General features: G+C 45.3%; 1 protein-coding gene across 1 annotated transcript in view; it reads right to left on the bottom strand.

Moving 5' to 3' along the window:
• HK2 (hexokinase 2) overlaps positions 1–26,887 on the bottom strand; it is a 69,379-nt gene that overhangs the window by 30,775 nt on the left and 11,717 nt on the right. Inside the window, exon 2 of the mRNA XM_027554793.1 lies at positions 14,049–14,211. Within this exon, the coding sequence (XP_027410594.1) occupies positions 14,049–14,211 (163 nt within the window). The remainder of the gene's footprint in view (positions 1–14,048; positions 14,212–26,887) is intronic.

Here is a 26,887-nt window from a genome sequence, read left to right on the forward strand (position 1 = left end):
CATTGTAACTGAGTATACAGGTCCACGGTAAGCCGTCAGTCGGCAGTTACTGCTGTCACTGTCATGGCTTCTTTGATTACGTGGCTCCTCTCTTCTAGTTCTCAGCCCCTCTAATTCTTGCCTACTCCTATCCTATTCCTGGCCCAAGTCCTACCACCACTGTTTACCTTCCAGGACATCCTAGAAGTCCAGAGCAGAGGCTATGTCATTTGGTATGAAAGGGGATGGTATCTGTGGGTCTGGGACAGTCAGACTGGCTGGGCAGGAGCAAGGCTCTGGGGCAGGAGAATCTACAGGAGAAACCTATAGCTGGTTTCTTAAGTACACAGCCACAGGGCATAGGGCCCAGTGAGGCCCAGCAAGATTATTCTGCTGAATGATTATATTTGGTGTATGAGGCAATGGATTAAGAAAACATCTCATATTTCATTTGCTCATTGACGGTTCATTTGCTAAACAAAATATTTAAGAAGATCCTAAGATCAGAGGTAAGATGTATTTTATTGTTAAGCAAGTTGTTATGTCTAGAAAACAATTTTAACATCTGATTTTTCAAAATGTTCAAACAGTACAAAAGTGGGAAAAAGTGAAAAGCAGATATCTCTTTTCTTCTCCACATCCCCAAAGCAACCATTATTAATGTTTCTTGAGTGTCCTTGTGTGTGCTCAGTCATTTCAGTCATGTCTGACTCTTTGAGACTCTATGGACTGGAGCCCACTGGGCTCCTCTGTCCGTGGGATTTTCCAGGCAAGAACACTGGAGTGGGTTGCCAAGCCCTCCTCCAGGGGATCTTCCCAAGGATTGAACCCGCATCTCTTATGACTCCTGCATTGCAGGTGGATTCTTTACCCACTGAGTCACCTGGGAAGCCCTGAGTGTCCTTAGATATATTCATACTATAAAAACAGGGAAGGCCAGGGACTTCCCTGGTGGTCCAGGAGCTAAGACTTCATGCTCCCAGGGCAGGGGGCCCAGGGTCCATCCTTGGTCAGGGAACTAGATCCCACTTGTTGCAGCTAAAGATCCCACAGGCCACAACTGAAAGATCCCATGTGCCACAGGTAAGAATCGGCACAGCCAAATAAATAAATACTAAAAATAACAACAACAACAAAAAACCAAACAGGGTTTCCCTGATGGCTCAGTGGGAAAGAATCTGACCACCAATGCAGCAGACACAGGTTTGATCCCTTGTCCGGGAAGATCCCACATGCCACGGAGCAACCAAGGGCCTGCGCCACAACCATGGAGCCTGTGCTCTCAAGCCTGGGAGCCACAACTACCGAGCCCACGTGTTGCAATCGCTGAAGCCTGTGCGCCCTAGAGCCGGGGCTCCGCAACAAGAGAAGCCCCCACACCCCAGCTAGAGAGTACCCCTGCTCGCCACAACGAGTGAAAAGCTCTCACAGCAATAAGACCCAGCACAGGCAAAAAGAAAGAAAGAAAATTATTTAAAAAAAAAACAAAACACAGAGAAGACTGTTAGCTGACACATTCTGTGAAAAGGATTTGAATTGCTGGTTCTAAGGATTTATGTCTTTAACTACCAAGTGTGTTAGTCACTCAGTCGTGTCCCACTCTTTGTGACCCCATGGACAGTAGCCCATCAGGCTCTTCTGTCCGTGGGATTTCCCAGGCAAGAATAATAGCATGGGTAGCCATTTCCTTCTCCAGAGGATCTTCCCAACCCAGGGATCGAACCTGGGTCTCCTGAATTGCAGGCAGATTCTTTACCATCTGAGCCACCAGGAAAACCAAAGATATCACCGAATTATCTTCCTAAAAATTCTTTCCAGATAAACCAACAAATGGGTTTCACTGTCACCAGTGTGTCTATGTCACATACAATTAATCACTTCTTTCCTTTGTGTAGGTTAGACATTTTGAATTACCAACTGGCAGTGTAAATTCTTTTTTCTATGAATTTTCTACTCACATGTCTTGCCTTTTAAACATATATCCTTTATTAATAACTTAAAAGAGCTCTTTGTATATTAAAAAGGATAGTTTCATTGGTTGTATATCTGCAATTTTTTTTCCAGTTGGATATTTGCATTCACTCTCCTTTATAAATCTCTCTCTCCAGTTACTTCTAAATGGTGTCACCACCACTACAAAAAATCAAAGAAGCAAGGTTTTACTATAGGTTTATTTGAAAGATCAAATTCATCTTATACTTTCTTATGTGACTTTTTTGAAAAACTGAAGCCCAGAACCTTGCCTTCACCTCTGGTCTCCAGGACACAGCTCAGACTTCCCTACTTGCATCTGAATTATTGTGGTAATAAAACAATGAAAAGACAGAGGCAGGTGTGGAGGAGATTCAGTTAATTTAAGGCCCAATATGTAGATATTTTTAATAGAAGAGAAATTTGTTAAATGATGTTTACAAACATAATCTCATTAATCATCTGCTGCTGCTGCTAAGTCGCTTCAGTCATGTTCGACTCTGTGTGACCCCATGGACGGCAGCCCACCAGGCTTCCCCGGCCCTGGGATTCTCTAGGCAAGAACACCAGAGTGGGTTGCCATTTCCTTCTCCAATGCATGAAAGAAAAGTGAAAGTGAAGTCGCTCAGTCGTGTCCAACTCTTAGCGACCCCATGGACTGCAGCCCATCAGGTTCCTCGGTCTATGGGATTTTCCAGGAAGGAGTACTGGAGTGGGGTGCCATTGCCTTCTCTGCATTAATCATCAATGACCCCCATTTCCAGATAAGAAAGCCAAGGCTCAAGTCAAGAAAAACTAAAACCAAAATTTAAATTCAGGTCTAGTTTTCCAGCAAAGTTTTCTATTGTAGTGAGCAAGGAGGCTGCTCATGAGAAAATTATAAATTCTCAAATAAGGAATTATTCATTTCTGGGGCTCCCCTGGCGGTCCAGTAGTTAGGGCTCTGAGTTTTTGCTGCTGAGGGCCTGGGTTCAGTCCCTGGTTGGAGAACTAAGATCCCACCAGCTTTGTGGCACGGCCAAAATAGCAAGGGGTGGGAAGGTGTGGGAGGGTGGGATTCTTCATTATCAATGCCAAAAGCATAAAACCCAGAGGTTGCCACACGCTCTAAGCTGGCCTGGGTGGCAAAGGAAGTGAGAGTGTGGCTCAGAAGTTGAGTCACTTGGTTAAGATCGTTCAGGGGTAAAGGCATGCTGGATTTGACCCCAAGTTCATCTGACCCCAACACCTACGGTCCCTACGCACCTCACCCATATTTCTCATGGCGCTGCTTCCTTGAAGCTGAGGATTACCTGACGCAGAGTCTAGGATGGAAGCAATAAGCCATAAAGTGTTGAAAAAGAAAGCAAAAACACCCTTATCTCTATCAGTAACTTGCCCCACCCCTCTGGGCCTAATGATTTCAAAACTGAGTGGGAGGTGGCAGACAAACATCCACTGGAGAGGTGACACACCCCTGTCCTCACAGGAACCCAGGACCTACTAAAGCTTTCTGAGGCAGGTATTTCCGCTAGCCGCAAATTGGTGCTGCCTCATACCATTACACCAAACGCCTGTTCCCAACTTACTGGACACTCCCCAAGCCCTCTTCGATGAAGGACCTCCTAATTAAGAACATGCCCCTCCAAAAACAGACAAAAGAAGGGGTAACAACCCTCTATCAGAAGCAAATAACTCACAGTGAAGAGGAACAGGCCAGGCTTCCCTGCTCCTGAGCCCTGGTCCAGTGGTTAAGAATCTGTCCTGCAACACAGGGAATGCAGGTTCAATCCCTAATTAGGGAACTAAGATCCCACATGCCATGACGCAACTAAGCCCGCGCACTCCAGAGCCCGAGCACCGCAGCTGGGGAGCCTGCATGCCACAATTACTGAAGCCCAAGGGCTACAACTAGTGAGTCCATGCGCCACAGTGAAAGGTCCTGCATGACGTAATTGAGACCTGATATGGACAAATCAATAAATTAAAAAAAAAAAAGGAACTAGCAATAGAGTATTAGGTCCTGCCACCCTCCACCAAACTGCCCAGTGGTTTAAGATTCAAGGTGTTCCCTCCGGCAGAGTTTGTTTGCTGACTCAGTCCCCATCCTGAACTACCACTGTGCCCACTTTCAGTGAGGGTTGGTCACTCAGTTGTGTCCGACTCTTCGTGACCCCACGTACTGTGGCCCACTAGGCTCTTCTGTCCATTGGATTTCCTAGACAAGAATACTGGACTGGGTTACCATTTCCTTCTGGAGGGGCTCTTCCTGACTCAGGGGTCAAACCCAGGTCTCCTGCATTGCAGATGGATTCTTTACCGTCTGAGCCACCAGGGAAGCCGCACTTTCACTGAGGTTCTTATCAAACACCTAAGATCAGCAAGATAAAGGGATTTCAATTTCTCCTGGGAACTCACCCATCCCAGGGAAAAGCTGAAGAGGACTAAAACGGCATCTGAGTAACTAACAGCCCGAATGTGATACTCACCATCATCTTGGCTGATGGGACATCAGTAATGTGTTTGAGCAGGCCATATCTCCTGCACTGTTCAAGTCACCCACTCCCAATGTCCACGTAATTTGTGAGGGGTGAGAGCCAGCTGAATTTCCCAACGGTTTATTTTCAATCACTAGGTACTTGCCACTAACTAAAATAGATCACCACCTGCCCCTCCCATAGGGAGCTCAGAGCAGTTTGCCAACCAGTGCATAAAGGGTGACTTGCAAATCGAACAGGTCTGGTTTTGTTCTGAATTTTTAACTAGCAGTATACCCTTTTCTCAAAGGCAACTGTGTTCAAAAGTGGCAATGCCCTGCCTTGTTAAGGCTGAAAACTGGGCCCACCTCCCGACCCTGGGGCTTCCTCTGATGACTAAATGGACTTCTTCAGAACCACAAGCTCCAGAAGCCTTCTTTAAATAAGTAGCTTCGATGCAGCGCTCCCAGAGCTCTGAGGATCCTGGAAGGTGGCATGGTGCTGTGACGGTCTACTCTAAGAATATATGGCACGGACTCCAATTGAGATGACAACTAAAAATCTCCAGGTCTTGGGTACGTAAGCCAGCAAAACTAACTTTGCCAGACAAACGGTTCAAGGCATGTATATGTATTTCCTCCATACCTGGAAACACCACAGTCATCACCACATCTGGCGGTCTCTTTTTAAGTTCCAAGATTTCAGATACTCCATTATAGCACACCAGCAGGATACTGAATGCAAAAATGTACAAATAGAGAAACATAAACCCGCTCCAATTAAAGGGGCCTGGAGCACATAACACTTTTTAAGTGCCCCCCAGAACCCCCAAAACACCATCAGGAAGCACCACTCTGGTACTTTTATCCTCAGGAAATGTTTCTTAAGGAACTCAGAGCTGTTATACTAGCTCCATAGACATGAAACCACTCTTCAAAGGATTAAACTATGATCGCTACGATACTGTGTAGGCATTGAGTGTGCAAAGGTGTTCAGGCAGGCCAACCTGGGTTCAAATCCCATTTTAACATTCAGCCGTAATATGAGCCATATCATTGGGCAAATTATTAGAAATCCAACATTGGGGTTTCATCATCTGTTAAAAAGGGATAGTCATAATATCCTATCTAGCCAGGACCTCCCCATCTCTCCCTAGGACACAGGGACAAAGACACACAGACACATATAGGTTTTGGTCAAGGATCAATGCAATGAAGGCGTAAAGGTGTTTGGCATATTGCCTGGCACATGTAAATGTTTAATAAACTCCAGTTATATGATTATATGACGATATGGAGGCTTATCAATACAATCTTCATTTTATATTGTAGGTACCATATAAATCCACTTATTAAGCTGCATGTATGAAAGCTATTGATCTATGTCTTCACTACGCAGCTGTTGCTGCAATGCTGAGTAACCAAGATAAGAGCTCCTTACAGGGTTCCATGCCGGCTTCCATGTACCCTATCACATCTAGTCTCTCTTTATCACATCATGTGCTTGCATTATGTGACCCCATATCATTGAGTAATCATTTCATCTGCTCAAACCTTATGTCCCCAGAATAATTTTCACTCTTCAAAGATGGGACACAAGGTAGTTCAGCACACTGCTGCCCCATAGAGGACCAGACTCAGTGGGGACTCTATTAAATGAACTGAATAGCTAGGCCTAAGTTACTAACACAAGAATGAATGCATTGTGCTAGCAGTGTCGGGGGCAGATAAGTACAAATGCAGCACTAGCGATATGCCTAATGGCCCAGGCACTGAAACACAGCTGGCTGGGTTCAAATCCCAATGCTTCAATCTGCTCACTATGCAACTTAGATTAGTTAAGTCTAGTTTCTTCATCATCATCATCACTCCCTGCTCTGGAGGGAATTAAATCTAGCTAGAGGATGGCTTAGACAGTAAAGAATTGGCCTGCCATGAGTTCGATCCCTGGGTCAGAAAGACCCCGTGGAAAAGGGAATGGCTACGCACTCCAGTATTCTTGAAGCTTCCCTGGTGGCTCAGATGGTAAAGAATCTGCCTGCAATGCGGGAGACCCAGGTTTGATCCCTGGGTTGGGAAGATCCTCTAGAGAAGGACTGTATGGACAGAGGAATCTGGCAGGTTACAATCCATGGGTTTGCAAAGATTCATATACAACTGAGCGACTAACACTTTCACTTTTTCAGAGGGTAGCTGCTAAGCTGCTGCTAAGTCACCTCCGTCGTGTCTGACTCTGCGACCTCATAGACAGAAGCCCACCAGGCCCCTCCGTCCATGGGGTTTTCCAAGCAAGAGCACTGGAGTGGGTTGCCACTGAGATACACTCAAATAAACAATTCACAATTCAGGTAAGTGGGGAAGTATCAAACGATCAAAACAGCAAAACCTTCATCTTACTCCGCCTTGCTGTTGTTCAGTTGCTAAGTCATGTTTGACTCTGCAACTCCATGGATGGCAGCACCCTAGGCCTCCCTGCCCCCTCTAACTCCCAGAGTTTGCCCAAGTTCATGTCCATTGAGTCAGTGATGCTATCCAACCATCTCATCTACTCTGCCTTAAGACATGCTTGTATCTAAACAAACTTGCCAAGACGACGAGGGCAATAAAGACACACTACAAAGATTGCTTGTTTCTAAGTTGGAATGCTAGGGTAAAAAGAACTTGCTAAAAATGTAAATTATTTAACAAATAATTAATTGGAATGCTGGAATATTTGTAGATTTTTAGTTGGGTTCTACTTGAGCTTCTGATTATAATGGTACAAAGCAAATCCATGTTTATGGTCAATTTTAAAAGCTAATAATTCGATTTGCTTTAGAAACTTCTCTTCAGCAACATGAGCCAATGTACACATGAATCTTACAGCCTTGGAGTCAAGACTACCTATGCTTAAAGTCCAATTCTGTCACTAACTGGACTCAGGTGACTTTGGCAATCTCTTTTAGCCTTAGCTGTCTTATTTTTAAATTGGGAATATCTCTCTTGTAGACTTTGCATGGAGCATAAAGTAGATTGTTTACATAAATAGACATCATGGGTGATCATTAAATGATATCAATTATTCTTGATATCAATTATTCTTGCATTTCCTCTCAAGATGAAACTGCTCCTGAAAGGCATGTAGTAGGTCCCAATCGGGCTGTATTTGGGGCTATAACCTCAATCACATGCACAGCCAAGCTTAGGTTAGGGCTGCCTACTGCGAGCTCAAGATGGTGAGATTCCTGGCAGATACAAATAAACACTTTCTCTATTCAACTCTGCACTGCCGAAAGCAAAACAGGTAGTGGTAGTTACAGACAGTAATTATTGGGGCAAGTGGAACTCTCATACAGCATTGGTGGGAGTATAAAATAGCTTAACCACTTTGGAAACCAAAATTCAAACCATTTTGGTCCAGGAGTTTCTTATGAATTAAACACATCCCAAACCCTATGACCCAGAAATTCCACTCTTAATTGTTTACTCCAGAAAAGGAAGAAAATGGAAACATTTCCACATAGAGGCTTGTGCAACAATGTGTATAGTAGCTTTCATCGCCTTAGGGGAAAACTGGAAACAGCCCAGGTGTCCATAGAATTGATGTCATATAGGATCCCAATCACACTAGAGAATCAGCAAGCAAAAAGGAACTACTGATATTCACAACATGGATAAAGCCTGCATTATGATGGGTAAATGAAGCCTTGTGTAGAGTAACTACTGTATGATTGTATATAACGGAAGTTCTAAAACAAGAAAAACTAGTAATACATGTGGATTTAAAACAGGGACTGCTTCTGGGGGTTGGGGACAGGAGCTGCCTGGGAAAGTGCACCAGGGAAGTTCTGGACTGATGGTAATGTTTTCTATCCTGATAGATGTTGTATTAAATAGGTGTATGTATTTGTCAGTTCATCATATGATATTTAAGGTTTGCATCTGGTACGAAATTTTACATCAAAAGATAAAAGAGTAGCATTGACCTCTAGTTAACAATGAGCACGCTGAAGTTTTAGGGTTGAAATGAACTGATTGCTACAATGTACTTTGCAATGCCTCAAGAAAAACAAGCTAGACTGAGAGACAAAAGGATAGAGGAATGTGATAAAACAGATTTGGTTAAAATATAAATGTAGACTCTAGGTAGTCTGTATATGGGTGTTCATTATATTCTTTCAACTTCCTAAAACTGTCTTGCTGCTGCTACTGCTGCTGCTAAGTCGCTTCAGTCGTGTCCGACTCTGTGCGACCTCATAGACGGCAGCCCACCCGGCTCCCCCCGTCCCTGGGATTCTCCAGGTAAGAACACTGGAGTGGGTTGCCATTTCCTTCTCCAATGCATGAAAGTGAAAAGTGAAAGTGAAGTCACTCAGTCGTGTCCAACTCTTCACGACCCCATGGACTGCAGCCTACCAGGCTCCTCCGTCCATGGGATTTGCCAGGCAAGAGTACTGGAGTGGGGTGCCACTGCCCTCTCCGAAAACTGTCTTAGAGGAAAAAAAAAACAAATCACGAGCATTTTTCATATACATACCGTGCTGACACCAAATTCAGTCACCAAGCAAGATATTTTTGTTATTGTTTATTTGCTAAGTTGTGTCCGACTCTTTTGTGACCTCATGGAGTGCAGCGCGACAGGCTTCTTTGTCCATGGGATTTCCCAGGCAAGAATACTGGAGTGTGTTGCCATTTCTTCCATCAGGAGATCTTCCCAACCCAGGAATCAAACCCTCATCTCCTGCATTGGCAGACAGATGCTTTACTACTGAGTCACCAGGGGCAGACTACAATCCACAGGGTTCCAAAAGAGTCAGACACAGCTTAGCAATTAAAACAACAACAAAGAAATCCTTGGATCATTTATAAATATTTCATTTTTATCTGTCCCAACTATGTTTCTTTGTACTGCATGGTCTACACAACCTATGAAGCACAGATATTTTTGAGTCAGCCGCCATGGGGCTCTGGCTGTTGACATTCCCTTCCTTCTCACAGAGAACTCAAACCATAATTTAGAGGTTCTTTTTTCTTGTGTGTAATGGAGGCCTCCATCATAAATGAATGGCCTGAAACTTCCTGAAGTCTCTCCCACATTCTCTTACCAGGTCTCTGATTACCATTAGATAGCTGAGACCTGACTTAAGAAAGCTGGAACTCAGTCCATGCTCCAAAATGCAGGACCATTTGATGGGGATGAACCCTCACACCTGCTCCCTGAGCAACAAAAATCAGTGCCGGGTGTGCACCTTGCTGTTGTGGCTACATATGACTGGGCTTACAACACACTGAGAAAGTTACGTGACTGACTCCCCCTTCATTCTGAGAGCCAACCCTCCGATGCTTCTTCTTTTTACAAATGAGAAAATGGAGGATTGGGGCATAAATGAACTACTCGAAAGCATACAACTTTCACAGTCTTTTAAACCTGGAATTCTAATCTTTGCCCCTTACCACACACTGCGCTGAAACCACCTCTCACCCCTGGCAAGAAATAGCCAATTTTACAAAGGCCTGACCAGGGCAAAACTGGGTGAGGAGCATTTAAGATGGTGGCTTTCACACTGCAAGCTGAAGAAAAATTATTTAAGTCCTGACTACAGACAGTTCTAAAGTAGAGAAGATAATAGATCTGTGTCACATTTAAGAATACACATTAATTCCTGAAACTCGTTTCAGTTGTCTATCAACATTCCTATGCATGAGTTTCTTGCTGTGAGTATGTAGTCCAGAAGAGTTAGACAGCCACTGACTATGTCCCTCTAGATCACAGCTTTAGATCTGAGGTTTAATTTCCCAGATTAGAAAAGTAACACTGGAAAGGGCTGATCAGGGTGCTGAAGAAGGCTAGCCTGGATCAGGCACCACTTGCGCAAGGCCTCTAGCCCTCTGCAGCAGAGAAGCACAGTCACCACCAGCAGTTACAGTGTCTGGATCGCAGCCTTGACCAGCAAGCAGGTGCTCCAGCCAAGCCTCACCAGCTGCGTGACACGTTCGGAGAAAGGCAGCAGCCCTGCACACAGCTCTCCCTCATTTCTTCTCTCAGCACTTTACAAAGAAGAATCTTCATTGTGGCAAGTTTTATTGACTGAAGAGTTAGCAGTCCTCTCTGCCACCTTCCAGAACTCACAGCCCCCAATTAACAAAACATAAAACTCAAAGCCTTGCTGTTGACCACGTTCAGTTATATTCCCTCATGCTCCCCTCCCCAGTTCAATTTTCTTTCCCTCCAGAAGCAACCCTAACATTTATCTGGTGCACATTTTCCAGTTTATACCCTAACAATTTTAGGATGTGTGTATGAGCAACATATAGCATTGCTTGGAGGGATTTTTTTTTAATTACATTCAACTACTATGAGGTACATGTCCTGCTTTTTTCATTCATTTTTTTTTTCAGATGTATCCATATTTATACACTTTTTTTCTGGTAATATGCTGCATAGCATCCCATCACACACAGTCTATAAATGGTTCCCAGTACACTGTTATTATAAGCAGCACTGCCCTGAACATTCTTAGACATGTCTCCTTGAGTTCATATGGAAATTTGTTTAAGGTATAGCTGGAAGTAGAATTGCTGAGTTGTCATATACACGTATATGTAGTCACTGCCAACCTCACAGTCCAGGCAAACCCTACCAATAACTTAATACATGTCCTTGAGACTTTACACACCTGTGTGTGTGTGTGTGTGTGTGTGTGTGTGTGTGTATATATATATATATATATATATATGATCTTAACATGAATTTAGATAAAACTGTCTCATGGTTTATGCTGGGTTACAGAGGCCTGTTTTCTGCATTAATTGACCAGTGGCCAACTGATGGACATTATGGGTCTTTCCTTCATTACAGTAATTCAAGGAACTTTGCACAGTGACACACTAGTTCCAGGACATATAGAAGAGACTGGAACTGTTGGATCTACCTCTTATTTTTACAAAGGAAAAAAGGCTGAGTCTCAGACAGCTGGGGTGAGGAGCTGACCCACGGACACCTCAGGAAATGAGAAACCATGGGGCTGGGGACCCCATCTCCTACAGTCTGGTCTCCAGTACTCTAGGGGTCACCTGCTCTGCTCAAGTGAATAAACCATTCCAATACACAGTTGGGGCTTCCCTTGTGGCTCAGAGTGTAAAGAATCTGCCTATAATGTAGGAGATGCAGGTTCAAACCCTGGGTTGGGAAGATTCCCTGGAGTAGGGAATGGCAACCCACTCCAGTATTCTTGCCTGGAGAATTCCATGGACAGAGGAGCCTGCCAAGTTACAGTCCACTGGGTCACAAAGAGCTGGACATGACTGAGCGACTAACATAATACACAGTGTTCCTTTTACATGTTAGGTGCTGTCTCCATTAGCACGGTAGAATCTATAACCACACAATACGGCGATTGGTTCAAACTCTAAGAGGCAAGGGGAGATCTCCATGCTCCAATCTCAGGAAAGCAACAAGAACAGAAAAAGCTGGCCGCATACCTAGTTCTCCCCAATAAGCTTATTCACCTGCCTATAATCCAGGCCAGACATCCACCCCCAACTCCATTTCAAAAAACTTTAACTGAGCATGTGCGGTGTGCTCTGTTGCTGAGTGGACAGGCTCACATGTGCACGTAGGCACATAATGGATCAAGTGCAGCAGCCTTGATGCCTAGCCTTTGGCATTTACGAGTTTGAATCCTGACTTAGCTGTGTGACCGTAGACAAATTATCTGACCATTCAGGCTCCCAACTCCTCATCTTAAAAAAAAAAAAAAGTAGGTAAAATTTGTACATATCTTACAAGGTTTTGTGAAAAGTAAATAAATTACTACATTAAGTGCTCAGAAAAAATCCTTTAGCCCATAATATATATTTAGAAAATATTTAGGATACTTGCTTAGTGCTAGTGCCTGAAACAAAGACAAGGTCCCTGGACTAAAAGAGCTAGTAAATTTATCAGAATGTCCAATAAAAACAATAAAAGCGGGTGTGGCTGCCAGTCAGAGTAAGTGGCAGATGGAGTAAACGTGCCATTCCAGAGGGCACACAAGAGACACACGAGAACTGGAGGAGGCTCCTCAACTCAAGGAGCTCTCTGAAAGGCTGAGACACGCTTGCTCAGAACACTCCTGAACAGGGCCACACTCTCAGCGCCGGGACCCAAGGCTTTAGCAGACATGTACTTCTTTTAGGGACTGTAGAAAGGTAAGCCTCAGGGACCCAGACATGATGCAAACACTGAAAACATGTGGTGCGTGGACAAGCCCTGTCCTGTGCCTTTCCCCACCCCCAGAGCTTCTCCGCAAGTACGGGTCTTCACCAGCCATCGCCTTCCTGGCCTCGTCTCCTCTCGGGTGGCTCAGCCTCTGTACTTCCTAGTTCCTCCACTACCCTGGCAGCTGCCTCCAGGCTCTTTCTCTCACCCTCTACATGCAGGTAGCCATCACACATCCTTCACTCCTCATGGCCCCAGAGATACTTTATCTCTAAAATGGAGGGTTGTCATGAAGATTAAATGAAACAAACTGTGTGGCAAGTTTGTCTGCAGAAAGCACTGGCACAACTTAGCTCCATTCCCTTCTCTGAGGATGCTGCCACCCTGGGACAGCTGTGCTCCACACCCTGGTATGATCTTTGAATTCTCTCTGGTCTCTGCCCACTACATTCCACCAGGGCCATGCCCCGTGCTCTACTAACCATCCATCACCCCACACGCACACACACTCTACATAAACTGCTGACAATGTGTGTTACCAAGACAGCTCTGCTCACACCTCTCAAAAACTTTCAGCTACTCCCCAGTGCGTATTACTGAAGAAAGACTCAGTGTTTCAGGTATGCATACAAGATTTCTGAATCTAGCCCGAATCCACCTTCCAACTTCAGTCTCCCCATGACGCTTTTCTCCAGTTTAGTTAAATCACTTTTGGGGAGGTGCATCGTGAAATACAGACTGTATCCAAACAAGGGGATAAAACAAAGCTCGACAAGTTCTAATTGCACAATTTTAGAGACTTTCATACCTTAATATGTACCATGTCTCTTTTACATTATCCCAAGTTTATTTGGATTTCTAGTAGTCTTTATTCATGGAGTTCAAGAAACAATCTAGAACAATCTGTACCACAGTGATTCTCCAGCATGCCTGTGGAATGTACCAGTTAGGTGGGCTCAAGAGTGACTGCCATGGTGTATGGCCGTAAGCATCTTAGGCATATTTGCTGTTTATGATCCTCACTGTATGCAGTCTCTGTGAAGGTATAAAGTGAAAGTGAAAGTGAAGTCACTCATTCTCGTCCGAATCTTTGCAATCCCATGGACCATAACCTACCAGGCTCTTCTGTCCATGGGATTTTCCAGGCAAGAGTACTGGCGTGGGTTGCCATTACTGAGCCATGGATGGAATCAAATGGCCGATAGCAGTTACCCCAGCAGGAATGACAAAGATTTACTTCTCCCTTGACTGCCAGGGCTACCTCCTTTCCCAGTCTTCCCCTCTATCCCATGCCACAAACTTCCATTCAAATCCCTACATGCTTAAATTAGCCAGCGTTGGCTTCTGAGGCTTAAAACCAAAGTACCATCCCTGGTGTACATAGTTCTTTGGGTCCCTGAGCAAAGTCATCCAAATCTCCCCCAGGCAAAGGAGCTTCCAGACCCCTCCCAGTGGGTACAGTACCTGTTCCGTCTGGAGTAGACCTCACAAAAGTAGGCAGCATTTTTACTGAAGCCGTAGGGTGAGTGGTGGCTCCAAGCCCTTTCTCCATCTCCTTGCGAAAACGCTTAGCAATCTCCAGAAGAGTTTCATCAGAAAGACGCATGTGGTAGAGATACTGGTCAACCTGAAAGAGGGGAAAGTGCATAGTGACATATATACTAAATGAATTATGGTATTCATTTATGTCATGGAACATCATTCAGCTTCTCAAAAGGGTAAAATCTATTAGGTACAGAAGGTTATTAAGACCATTGAACCAGAATCTGTGACAGGACTTTGTCTTAAAAAAAAAAAATTAACTAAAAATTCAAATTAGAAAAATGGTCTAATTTTATTTCTGGAGAATGATGAAGACCAGGGGAAAGGCCAGCTAGGGGAGAGGCTCATCTCTTTTCCTCTGCACTCAAGGCCAGTTGCGCCAACCCTATTGCCCCTCAGCCATTGCCTCCTTCCTAGACTAATAAGAGTCTCTGATTCTACTTTTACTTCTGCCATCCATTTTCCATCCCCAGACAGAGTCTATACTATTCCCATGCTTAAAACCTTTCTGTGGTCTCCCATTGGCACCAAATCTGAAACCCTTCCAAGGCCCTACCATACAGCCTGGCCTCGCCCACTGCTCATCTTACCAGGTGCCTCTGCACTCCTTGTGCAGACCAGCCTTGGCTCAGCCCCCCAACACACCAACCGTGCCCTTCCCTGCCTGCAAGACTGTTCACATGGGCCACACAGCACCTCACTCTGCTCTTCATCTACGGATCCCTTACCAATCCTTCAGGTCTCTCTGCACAGAGGCCTTCTCTGACCTTCCTAATAAAACAATCAGGCCTCCCTGTTTTTCCTGTGAACTCAGACTTTTCCCTTCACATCACCAACCTCAATTTGGAAACATATATTAGTGCCCAAATCATAAGCACCAAGGGCAAGAACCATGACTATTTGTTCACGCTTGCATCCCTGAAGCCCAGCACAGCATGTGACATATTGACAGAGGCTTGATACACATGGTAAAGCCAAAGTCCTCCCCCATCCACAGAGGCAGAGGCGGCTCTCCCTAGTCATTTCATTTATCTTGTTTTCAACATAAATTTCTGTGAACTTTTCCCAGATTTAACACTGAGAGAAGGAGAAACAACAGGAGTCCCCTTCAGACAGCCTGCTTCTTGAAGGCTCTCATCTGCTCTGGCTGTGGATATTCCCAGTTTTCTTCTCAGAAAAAGATCTGATAGAAATCCATCCAAGGAGGCACTCAAGTTTCCACAATATCCCTGTTCGCAGCAGCAACGTCCAGGCCAGGTGGGGTTGCTGGCCATGGAGATGGGGGTAGAATCAGGACCCTTGGGCCAGGCTACAGCTGTGCCCTCAAGGTATGAGGGCGGTGGGCCTGGTCCTCCCAGCCTCATCAGCAAACTGGGGGGTGAAGAGACCCTGTTCTTTCCAGCTCCCAAACTTCAGGATTCCCAAAGGAATCCTGACTGGCTTGGTTGGGCTGATGACCACCATCACTGTTACTCCTGTGGGAATCACAAGTAAACGCCCACCTATCCTTTGGGCACCCGACTCCAGTACTCTTGCCTGGAAAAGCCCATGGACGGAGGAGACTGGAAGGCTGCAGTCCATGGGGTCGCTGAGGGTCGAACACAACTGAGTGACTTCACTTTCACTTTTCACTTTCATGCACTGGAAAAGGAAATGGCAACCCACTCCAGTGTTCTTGCCTGGAGAATCCCAGGGACGGGGGAGCCTGGTGGGCTGCTGTCTATGGGGTCGCACAGAGTCGGACACGACTGAAGCGACTTAGCAGCAGTAGCAGCAGCAGTCCTCTGCCCAACTCTGACCAAGAAGCATAAACATTTATAATGAGCTTTCCCTGACAAATGTGCTCATTAGTATTAACAGACTGTTCTATTTTCCAGCACTTTTTTTGTCAGATCTTCTTAGAACCAAACTTTTTTGGTTCTAAGTTAAAACCAAAGGTTTTAAACAAATTTTGAAGCTTGAGATTCCCAGAGGAACAGCAAAAGTTGTTTAATACTTTAAGGAAAGAACAGACCCATTGCCCTCTTTTGGGCTGGGGGGTGGGGAGAATTAGAGAGCGAGAGAGACAGTCCTCTTACTCACAGGTTCTCTCTTGCAGCCACATCCTAACTCCCTGTGGGGTTTGGGGTCCATCCCTCTCTCCTGTGGAATTATGAGATTGGCCCTTCTCAGATCATTTCAAGCATCCTGATCACTACTCATCTTTCATCATTCTTCTAAAATACCACAAGTTGAAAGATCAGAGACTGGATAAAATGCTGAAAGAAGCTGTAAGCAAGACAAAGAAGAGACTGTGGTTAATCAGCCCACCCGTCTTCGTAACTGCATGTGGTTAAAATAGAACAAAATTGACAGACACAATCCTCACGTGGGATGGAAAAGGACAAAGCAGGGCTAGAGTGGTGAAAGCCCCTCAGCCACTTTTCCACTCCCTCCCCAGCCAGCAGAGGGACTAGGCTTGTCATAGTTTGAAATTTGCAGAAATGAGGATATCCCCAAGTTCCCTTGCTGCCAGCATTTATTAGAGAGCTACCGTAGACATCTAACTCCTTTGGTCGAAATCAGAAAGACTTCAATCATCCACTCTATTTCCTAATTTCAGGTTCATGGCACCTCAGGTTCATGGCAAACCCCCTGTTTGCCTTAGCCTCCCAGGTCTGTGGGGCACTAGCTCGCTTCCCTGAGCAGGGTCACTGATCTGGGCTTCCTACAATACTGGGGAGCCAGGGTGTTCCTGAGGAGGTTGGCCTCCCCTACAACGCATGAGGCTCCCAGGAGGAAAAAGCATTTGGTCTCAGACAAGTCCTCTCTCTCCCTATTGGCTCAGTGGGAGACAAAACGCAGGAGACTCTGGGCCCAGAGCAACTATAATCACCATAGAGGCCTCCTGCTTCAGACTCAGTGATGCCGGGCTTGGCCGAGGAACAAATTAGGGCTTAATGCATCTCAGTGCTAACGTACAAGTCCCAGCCACCAGACCAAACAAAGGCTAAAGCCAAGCCACATCCAAGTACAGCCTCATAGGCAATAGTAATAACAGCAAACCCTTCGGCAAAACCTGTTCTCAAGGTCTTATACCCATTAACTCATTGAATCCTCATAACAACCCTTTGAGGTGTTATTTTCTCCATTCAACTGAAAGGGGAAGGCAACATGTCCCAAATCACACAGATGCAAAAGATTAAGCCAGGACTGGACGGGGCAGCCCACTGTGCTTTTGTCCACTCTACTAGATGGATGCCCCTCTCTGCTGAACAGCAAAGTCTGTACAGCTCAAATGGCACTACAGTGCATGCAGGCTGGCCACATCCACTAAAAGGCCATCTTCTGAACCAGTCATCCCACCACACAGACACGCACAGGGCTGCCCCGTCAGGTCAGAGGGCAGCAGACATATCTCTGGACATTATCATGAGTTTGACACGTGACTAAGTTGGAGCTCCTGCATTACTACTTTCCCAAAAAGAAGACAGGCCCAGAAGCCTCACTGCCACCCACTCCTGCCTCCATAGATGGCTCCAGATGTTGCAAAGGCTCCAGATGTTCCTTTGTGGGCAAGCTGAGCCTGTGGTGCTGCCCTGTTAAAGAGCTGCCCTATCACTTCTTGGAGTGTGAGGTCATGTACACAAAAGACCAAGTTAGGATGGCTGTAATTCTACTGTGGTCATGCTTAGCTTAACTTTGATGTTTAAGCTGCTACAAGGCTTGTTGGAAATCTAGTCAACACTCCTCATCCTTAACTCTCAAAAGGACCTAACAAGTTAAAGGGTCAGCCTTTACTCAAATCATGTTGCCCTTTACCCAAGAGATTATAACCATTCTTCAGTGTTTAGTAACAGATGAAAATGGTCATGATGATCACCATTACAGTAGCTAAACATTTACCAAGCATTTCTTACCTCCCAAAACCCATCCTACAAGTTTACTAACATGACGTCCACTGTTCTTTTGTAAAACTTCTATATCCCTGTTTTATAGCTCACTCGGTGAGGAGCACAGGCGTCTGGCTCTAAAGCTAGGCCCTTAGGCCTATCACCCTCACTTTTCCTGTGGACTCTCCTCATCTGGGTGGGACTCTCTGCTCTGCAGCTTCTTGGATGACCTCAGTACTTTGTTTTATCATCAAAGTACTTCGATTTACATCTCCATCAGATGAGACCAAGAAAAAGGATACGGGACAGCTATGAAAAATACAGCTACAGCACCTTGGCCCAAACCTCCTGTCTTTGGGCCACAATGATGGACATGATGATGTATCCACCCTGAGTTTCTCAGGGCCACTCAGGAAGGAATGATTAATCACCTGATGTTATCACTTCCTAAACACACCACTGAGGCCCACCCAGCCTTGGCCAGCACTGCTGTGTTGAGTGGAGGGTAGCCAAGGGAAGCAGGAGTCGGAAGCAAGAAGCAGCCTCCATACAAAGACCTTTCTCCTGGATCGGGAAGGAAGTAAATGCAGAATCCTGCCAACTTTCTCTCACAGTGCAACCAGAAGGAGGGAACACAAGCAGGCCCAAAGTCATAGGAGAATGTCATTTAGGAGTTACCAAATGTACACAGCACAGTAACATTATGGCTAAAAAATACTAACTCTTATAAAGAACCTTGGGGTAATGACAATTCAAATCCCGTTGAAAGTAGACAGCATTTGAGTTTATCTCCTTTGTCCCTCTTACCCCAATAGGCATCAGGCCTAGATCTGAATGCTTCCAAGCATGACAGACTCCTCACTTCTCAAAATTGGTTAGCTTCTACTGCTGGTCAGTTCTAGTTGTTAGAAAGTTTTTTCTCTAAGATAAATCTACTTTCTGATAACTTCTGTCTATGTTCTGCCACTTGGGATAAGAGTTTCTGAACTTGGCTAAGAATCCCAAAGACCCATTCCAGACTAATCAAATTGACATCTTTATTACTGTCTGGGTGCTCAAACATCTTCCCCTCTCCTTGGGCTGGTATCTACCTTAACAATAATGTGACAATAATGGATAGTGTTCTAGTCAATACTGCTCAAGGTCATTTGTTACCACTTTCGGCCTGGGATCTTTGAAAGTCGGTACTTAAGACATTAGGCTAAACTGTGAAACAATTCTTCATCAATCCTGGGTCAAGTTGAGAGTTGCAAAGACAAATTTGAAGTTGTTGGGGAAAAGTTCCAGTTATTGGAAGCTATCAAAGTAGAATCATTCAGGTTATCCCTTATTTAGTAGCTGGTGGTGGGGAACTGTAGGCTGTGGCATCAGAAAAATCAGTGTTCAAAACAGGCATCTGAGTCCCAGTTTCCTCCTTATAAAATGGGAGGACTAACACTCAAACAGAGTCACTAGCATAAATGAGGTGGCAAATGTAAAGCTATCTATTAATATCTAACCTTTTTGTCTATCCCCTTTCCTCTTTTTCTCCCAGACTCCCCTGTGCCAAGTGGCACCTTCAGAGGATCAAAGACATTTCTTAACCCTACTTAGTCACACGGGGGTTAGCAAAACAGGAGCTGTTTCCCCAAATTCTTCCTTCTTTTTCTTTGGAGTGTGTGTGGCCTGACACCCTGGATTACTTCTCTTTAAATCTCTATTAGGAAAAAAGATGGAAAGGAGGGGAATTCCAGGCTGGGGATAAAGAGGCAGGCCAGAGCAAAGCTTGGTTGCAGTATGAGAAGGTCACTTGCCTAACCAGAGGCAAGGGTGTGTATTAAAGAGAGATAGTACTTTTAGACACATCTGTTTAGCAATCTCAAGATTAGAAATTCCTCATTGGGCAGTTTTGGTCAGTTTCTTTCTTCGCATAACACACTAGTCTATGCCTGCCTCCTCTCTAGAACTGTGGGTTCAGGCAAGAGAAGTTCTAAAGAGAAGCTGAAAACAAGCAGGACCCTTTGGGGCCTTCCCAGGTGCAAAAGCCTTTCCAAGTCCCCTGTTCATGTTTGCAGAAAAAAAGGCATCGACCTCCTAGACTTCCCCAGAGTTCTAAAGAACAGATTCGAACAGTTACTAACTAGGGAAGGGAGGGAATTTGGAAACCAAGGAGGAGCAGCCAAGAAATAACAGTGCAGCAATAAAGCAGGGTCCTGGTTCCTCCTCAAGGGATACACATAACAATTATCTCTGGAGTTCTCCTGAGTTTTTATGCAAGAACTAAGGCCCCCATCTAGGTGGAGAATAGTAACTTCAGGCTTAGCTAAAGATAAGTAAAAGAGAGAGTGAAAAAGTTGGCTTAAAACTCAACATTCAAAAAACTAAAATAATGGCATCTGGTCCCATCACTTCATGGCAAATAGATGGGGAAACAGTGGAAACTGTGACAGACTATTTTCTCGGGCTCCAAAATCACTGCAGATGGTGACCACAGCCATGAAATTAAAAGACGTTTGCTCCTTGGAAGAAAAGCTATGACAAACCTAGACAGCATATTAAAAAGCAGAGAAATTACTTTGCCAACAAAGGTCCATCTAGTCAAAGCTATGGTTTTTCCAGTGGTCATGTATGGATGTGAGAGTTGGACCATAAGGAAGGCTGAATGCCAAAGAACTGATGCTTTTGAACTGTGGTGTTGGAGAAGACTCTTGAGAGTCTCTTGGACTGAAAGGAGATCAAACCAGGCAATCCTAAAGGAAGTGAGTCCTGAATATTCACTGGAAGGACTGATGCTGAAGCTGAAACTCCAATACTTTGGCCACCTGATGCAAAGGACTGACTCATTAGAAAAGACCCTGATGCTGAGAAAGAATGAAGGCGGGAGGAGAAGGGGACCACAGAGGATGAGATGGTTGGATGGCATCACCGACTCAATGGACATGAGTCTGAGTAAGTTCCAGGAGATGGTGAAGGACAGGGAAACCTGGTATGCTGCAGTCCATGGGGTCACAAAGAGCCAGAGATGACTGAGCAACTGAACAACACAGCCAAATGGAAAGCTCATCTCCTTAAGTGCCCACAGTTTCCTCTAGACTAGCACTAAAAGGAGAAACTGCGCCATAGCAACAATGCAAGGAATGGAGGGAGCCGAAGATCACTGTTGCAGAGGCTCCACTTCAAAGTGTGAAGTGGCTCAGGTGTGGCAGACACAGCCCCAGTTAGGTATGAGGAAGCCCAGAGAGGAAAGGCCTGGAGGTGAGAGCCAGAAAGGAAACTCACAGAAACTGAGGTCAGGGGAACAGCCTTGACCAAGGTCACAGAGTTGAAACTAGAACCTGGATCACCCAGATCCCTTACTACAGTGTCAAAAATGGTAAATGACAATCCTACCCCCAAGCGTCCTCAGGAACTCACTGTCATCTTGCAGGCCAATTTCAACTGAATGACTAGTGACCTTCCCCGAGGCCAACCTAACAGGTCCCAGGGAAGAAATGGTCCTCATCAAACTACTTACATCCAGAAAAGAACAATATTCCAACTTTGACAGTTTGTTCCATACAGTGCCATAAACCCTACCTTGAATACCTTAAGACGTCTCAAAAGAAAGTATAGAAGAAACCTTAAATTTCAACATCTAAATCTGTAAGATTCTTTTCTATCATTCAATTGCTGAATCCCTGACCCAAGCTTCTCCCATTTTAAGCCTTTGTTGAAAATCAATTACATGCAAAGCACGATAGCATACAAGAATATAATTTTAAAAGAAATCAATTGCAGAGATAGTGGTGATACTTGTACAACAATGTGATGTACTTAATGCCGCTGAATTGTACACTCTAAATATATATCCACTGGGTCTTTGAACTACACGCAGGCTGGGGTGCTGATCCTCCATAGTTGGCACTCCTTATATATAGTTCTCATCCACAGATTCAACCAACTGTGAATAATGCAGTGATATAGTACTGTAGCACATTATTATTGAAAAAATCCACAATAAGTGGACCCGTACAGTTCAAACCCATATTGTTCAAGGGTCAACTGACGCACGCACACACACAAATGTTTTTAAAATTTTTTTTAAGAAATCAAGATTCCTGTTCTCTAGGACTGTATAAGATATAGCACAGAACTCAACTCATTGTAGACCCGGTGTTTCTGAAATGAATGGAAGATGGTGTTAATGTAAAATGGCCCATGGGAACTGTCACAGGTATGAGTGAGTGGCCTGTAAGACTAGCATTCAGAGGAGATTGCTTCTGGGCTAAGAACATACATATCCAACATACATGTCAATGGATGTGTGTTGACATGGAGACAGTAGAGAGATCATGTGAAAAGGCTCAGAAGGTGTGGGCAAGCCCAGGATACTGGAAGGAGGTTATGAACTCTAGGAGCAGAAAGCCATTCTCTACCCTGCCTTAGCTCACTACCTCACTACCCTGCATAGGCTGCCTACTGCAATGCCTCCATATCAGTATGACTTAATCCTAGTTACCTTTAATCAAGGAGTAACAGGAAGGGAGAATCATAAAAATCACCCCATTGCATGAAACTGCTGTGTTGTTCACTGGCCAGTCAATTCCCTACAGGGAATTTACAGGGAATTTAGTGCCAGGGGAAAGTCTTGCTGCCCAGAGTCACTGTACTTCCTGATACAGGCCAATGAAATTAAAACAATGACTCAAGAAGAGTCAGTTTTGGTTGTTGTTGTTGTGGGGTTGTGTTGTTGTTTTGTTTTGTTTTTGTTTTTTTTTTTGTTTTTGCTTTGGCTATTAGGAAGCTCAGGGCTCTGTACTCAACTTTAATGAACTAAGTTTTAATCATTCCTGCCTGTTCCATGACTCTTATTCTAGAAGTCCTTTCAATGAAAGTTAAACCATATCATCTAATCCTTTTAGTAAGCAGGCAGAAAATAAATAATACAAGAACAAGCAAATGCTCATCAGTCATTCCTACAGGATACACCCTCCTGGTAGAAGGGCAAATTCAAGTGACCAAATTGGATAAGAAAGGAACTCCATAAGCATAGTTGGCCTGAGGACACAGGGGCACCCTGAGGTACTGCTGTAATGCCAAACTGCTTTCTCCAGTCTTTGGGTATTTCTGATTTAGTACCTAGAACCTTCTCTCCAAGAGCTGCTGAATGAACACTAGCTAATTCCTATGTTTTAGATTTTTCTAGCCCCCAAGCAAACCAACTGACTGAATTTCAACTTTCCTGGCACTTTTGTATTTGTCCCAAAGATACAATCAGGTGTATATATATTAAATAATGTGTTAGGGCAGACTCCAAGGCTCTATAACCTAGTCTCCTAGGAAGAAAGTTAGGAAGGACCACATCCCCTTGAAGTGAAGGACTTTGGCTAGTTTCATCTGCTTTAACTCAACTACAGTTAAAACAGGGTTGGAGGGGCAGGGGCAGGGTACACTACAGCAATGAGAATGCCCCACCTGTCACTACACGCCTGTGTAGATGAATCTCACAACATAAAGTTGAGTAAAAGAAGCCAGATACAGCACGGAACGGATCGTATGAGTCCACTTATAATAAGTACAGAAACAGATCTACGCCAGTAGAAGTCAGGATAGTAATTACATTTAATGGGGGATATACTTGCTGTTGGGACCTCCCAGCTGCCGCTAGTGGTAAAGAGCCTGTCTGCCAATGCAGGAGATGTAAGAAACTCCGGTTCAAACCCTGGGTCCAATCCCTAGGTTGGGAAGATCCCCTGGAGGAGGGCATGGCAACCCACTCCAGTATTCTTGCCTGGAGAATCCCATGGACAGAGGAGCCTGGCGGGCTACAGTCCATACCACTGCAGAGTCAGACACAGCTAAAGCAACTTAGCATGGAGTACACATAGCTGCTATTAGGGATTCCTAGGTGGTGCCACTCCAGTACTCTTGCCTGGAAAATCTCTTGGACTGAGGAGCCTCATAGGCTGGAGTCCATGGGGTCCCGAAGAGTCGGACACGACTGAGCAACTTCACTTTCACTTTTCACTTTCATGCATTGGAGAAGGAAATGGCAACCCACTCCAGTGTTCTTGCCTGGAGAATCCCAGGGACGGGGGAGCCTGGTGGGCTGCCGTCTATAGGGTCGCACAGAGTCGGACATGACTGAAGCGACTTAGCAGCAGCAGCAGAAGGGGGTGCTAGTGGTAAAGAACCTGCCTGCCAATGCAGGAGACGCACGAGATGCGGGTTCAATCCCTGGGTCGGGAATATCCCTGGAGAAGGAAATGGCCACCCACTCCAGTATTCTTGCCTGGAGAATCCCATGGACAGAGGAGCCTGGTACAGTCCATAGGGTCGCAAAGAGCCCAACATGACTGAAGTGACTTAGCGCGCACACACACACATATGCTTGCTATTGCTGGTAATAATTTGTTACTGGATCTAGGTGGTAGTTACTTAGTGTTCTCAGTTCTCTATGCAAATTATACTTCACTTTAAAAATAAAGGAAGGAAAAATGACAAGGTACTGACTAGGTCCTAGTCTTTGGCACATGGTAGGGCCAAAGAGGTCAAATCGGAAGGGAAAGCCATAACCTAAATGCAGCCACACAAAGCCTTCTGGTGACTCTATCTGCTAATATATGCCTGCAACTTAGTTTTGAAAGAATTTCATGTTTTCACATTATTCCTTTGCCAGTGTTTTACTGCAAATCTTTGACAAGGAAACCAAAGTCTGAAAAAGCTTCCGCAAACCATAGGCCAAGTTCCTAACAGGTCCCGTAACATCCAGGCCAGATGAATGCCCTGACCCGGGGCACAGGTGTGCGCTCATCCAGGGAAAGCTAGGTAACTGCTATCTGTGACCTCATTAATACTAATGTCTTCACAGACTCCTCCTGGGAAGACCAAGTTTGTACAAACAGCAGCAGATTTATCCTGTAAAGTTGCCAAGCCAAAGCCAGATATTCCCAATAAGATAACAAAAAAAAAAAAAAAAGGAGGATGAGTTAGGGAGGAAAGACACAGTAGATTTTGGATTCTTTAAGGCTCCTGTCCTCTGAAATGCAGTTAACCAAAAGCTACAGATCTACCTTGACATTTTTTTCAGATGGGACAAAGCAGACCCCCACTAGGGTCATCATGCCACCTCAGGGAGATGGCAGCTGACACACTCACAGCCTGGAGGGCAGGGTGAGTGTGGAGCCAGGCTCACAGGCCACTCCTCCAGGATCTTGCTGTGCGTGAGCCACAGGGTTTCCTGTTCTTCCAGTTCTTGCTCTCAGCTGCATCAAGTTACAGCCAGACAGACTGCAGGCAACAGCACCTGTCAGGGGGTCAGGAGACAGGCCTTTGGGACCCCTGTCCTGGGACCCTCCTATCTGCAGACTATAGGACATCAGTTCAAAGGAATAATATGTCCCAGGTGTGCATGACCCTGCGACAGTTCTTTTTCCCACACATACTGGCTGCTACATTGAGTGTGCCAGGCAGTTAGGATACTGGGATAAAGGGGACCCTTCTGCCTGCAAATGCTCAGACTATCAGTAGGAGGCAAATATATTACTAATTACCAACTGAAGCAGTAAGGACAGATAGTAAGCAGTTTCTTTCACTACAATAAGATATAGATTCACAATCACTTAAATCACACACATCAATACAATTCTGAGTTTTGTTTTTTGGTTTTTTTTCTTGAAAGGTTAGAGATGTGTGTTGAACCCATACCTGGAATGTTCTCCTACTCTGGCCTACCAAATTCCCAGTTGTTCTTCAGGGGCCCAATACAAATAGCCTCTCCACAAATATCTTCCCCAAGTTCCCAGCTGGTTACATTAACACACTTTTGACTAAAAAGCGTCTCTTGCTCTTACTGGTCCCAGAGGACTGAAGGCACTGTTCCCAAATTTGTGTCTGTGATACCAGCGTTATTGCAGTATTGAGATACAGCAGGCACTCCAGACACATCTGTTATGGGGACATAAAGGGGCAAAGGGAACACCGAGGAAAGAGTGAGAGAGTAACAAGCGCTGGCCACCGCAGACTGCCCAGGTGCTCAGAGCCTGGCCTTGCTCTTCAGGCCTGGGCCTGCACTGCATGTGATCCTGGCAGCAGAGCTTCCTCTCCGTCTACCTGGCTGCCCTGGCCTGTCCCCCAGATCCCTTTACTCTGCCTCCTCTGGACAGCCCTATACCAGGGACCAGACTCTGCGCCTGAGCCCAGAGTCCCACAGGGGCATCTAAACTTCCGACTCCTGTGTGCTGCCCACTGTAACCTGCTGGATCAAACTCCTCTGGGTCTGTCCCTTTGTACCATGTCCAGCCCCAGACCTTCCCACCCACCCTTGTCACACCCACCATAAGCAGGGCAACTATCTAATATATCCCAGTTTGCCCAGGATAATCTGCCCAGTGTGATAGTAGCATAACTGTTAACAATGTCCCCTTTTACTCTCAAGTGATCCAGTTTGGACAAAAAATTACGGGGTTATCATAGGAATAGGCCACAGAGCAAATTCTGCTTGTGGTCCTTGGGGAGCCCACATCTGAACGATGGGAAGAGCTCATGCCACACCAACGGCGCTGAAAGGAGACAGGACGGGGCAGGGCGTGGGACTGGGTTCCTGGCTGGTCCCTTAGGACAAGACACCTGCTTTCCTCAACTGTAAAATGAACAGATGAGCTCAAAGATCTCTCTCAATGGACACCAGCCTCATAACCCCATGAAACTGAAAGACAATTGGCCGTCCCCAGTTGTCCCAGGCAGCCCCATGCTGGGGCCAGAGGCCAGGGCTCTGGAATCAGACCGCATGGGTTTGAATGCTGGCTTGTCCTTGAGCAAGGTACTGCCCTTTCTGTGTCTTGGTGTCTTCCTCTGACTAACAGGCAGCAATAATGGCTATCCTGGAGGGCTGCTTGAGGTGGCCTGTGTTGTGGTCAAGTTCCTAGACAG

The sequence above is a fragment of the Bos indicus x Bos taurus genome, chromosome 11 (genome assembly GCF_003369695.1).
Source record: "Bos indicus x Bos taurus breed Angus x Brahman F1 hybrid chromosome 11, Bos_hybrid_MaternalHap_v2.0, whole genome shotgun sequence".
Classification (NCBI taxonomy): domain Eukaryota; kingdom Metazoa; phylum Chordata; class Mammalia; order Artiodactyla; family Bovidae; genus Bos; species Bos indicus x Bos taurus.